Raw genomic sequence first — 855 nt, 5'->3', positions numbered from 1 at the left:
ATCCGCCGCCCACGAGAGTAACCACCCGCTGTCCGCGAAGGGCGCCGCAACGCCCCCGCGGCCGCCGCCGGAAGTGACGGCACTTGTCGTTGACGCGCCCCGCCCCTTCCGCCTCCTCGCCCCGCCCAGGCCTCGCCCCTCCGCTTTCCCCGCCCCTCCCCCTCCCCTCTCTCGCCCGTTTTATGTCAGCCTTTCTCCCTCTCCCTGTCCCCCTCTCTCCTTCCTCTAGCTTCCTCTTTCGCACCTGAGCAACGCACCTGCCCGGGCCCGGCTCCGCTCCCTCCTCCCCTTCCCTTCCCCCCGCCCCGGCCGGAAGGCTCCGGCCTCCGCCGCGGGAGCTTGGCGGCTGCGTCACCGCCGCCCCCCCGCCCCAGACAAGATGGACACCGCCGAGGAAGGTAAGTCGGCGGCGCCCGCGCCCTTGCTCTGGCGCCCGGGTGCGGGCCGGGCCCGCGCCCGGTCCTCGGCGCTCGAGGCGGGCGGCGAGGCCCGGGCGGAGCGGCGGGGGCCCCTCGGCTCGGGGCGGGGGCGTGCGGTGACGGCGGCGGGACCCGGCGGGCGGGATCGCGGCTGGGCCGGCGCCGGGGCCGTTTGCCCGCCGAGCGGCGGGCTCGAGGGGCGGCAGGGAGCAGGAGGTGACCCCTCGGCGCCCCCCGCCGTTTCCCGCGCGCGCGCGCGGAGGGCAGGACCCCTGCCCGGGCCGGGGGCGTCGGGCTGCGGCGGCCGCGGCCGGCGTGGCTCCCCGCCCCCTCTGTCCCACCAGTCCTGGGTTGGGGGTGACGGCGCCGTGGTCGCTGCATGAAGTTTGGGGGCGTTTTCCACGCCCTTCCCCCACTCGGTTTTGTCTTTCTTTAT

At 76.8% G+C, this 855-nt stretch overlaps 1 protein-coding gene and 1 pseudogene across 3 annotated transcripts in view; one reads left to right on the top strand and one right to left on the bottom strand.

Annotated features, from left to right (window-relative positions):
• Positions 1–855, bottom strand: part of LOC309659087 (small ribosomal subunit protein uS8 pseudogene) — a 35,832-nt pseudogene that overhangs the window by 16,529 nt on the left and 18,448 nt on the right. The window lies entirely within an intron of this gene.
• Positions 150–855, top strand: part of MARCHF6 (membrane associated ring-CH-type finger 6) — a 75,930-nt gene continuing 75,224 nt past the window's right edge. For both annotated transcript variants that reach the window (XR_014262569.1, XM_082458357.1), the window contains exon 1: positions 150–398. Coding sequence is in view for 1 of the 2 variants with exons in the window: in XM_082458357.1 (XP_082314483.1) it covers positions 380–398 (19 nt within the window). In the remaining variant the exon portion in view is untranslated. The remainder of the gene's footprint in view (positions 399–855) is intronic.

This window comes from Balaenoptera physalus, assembly GCF_965194825.1.
Source record: "Balaenoptera physalus genome assembly, chromosome: 3".
NCBI lineage: Eukaryota > Metazoa > Chordata > Mammalia > Artiodactyla > Balaenopteridae > Balaenoptera > Balaenoptera physalus.
This window is presented reverse-complemented; position numbering and strand designations above follow the sequence as displayed.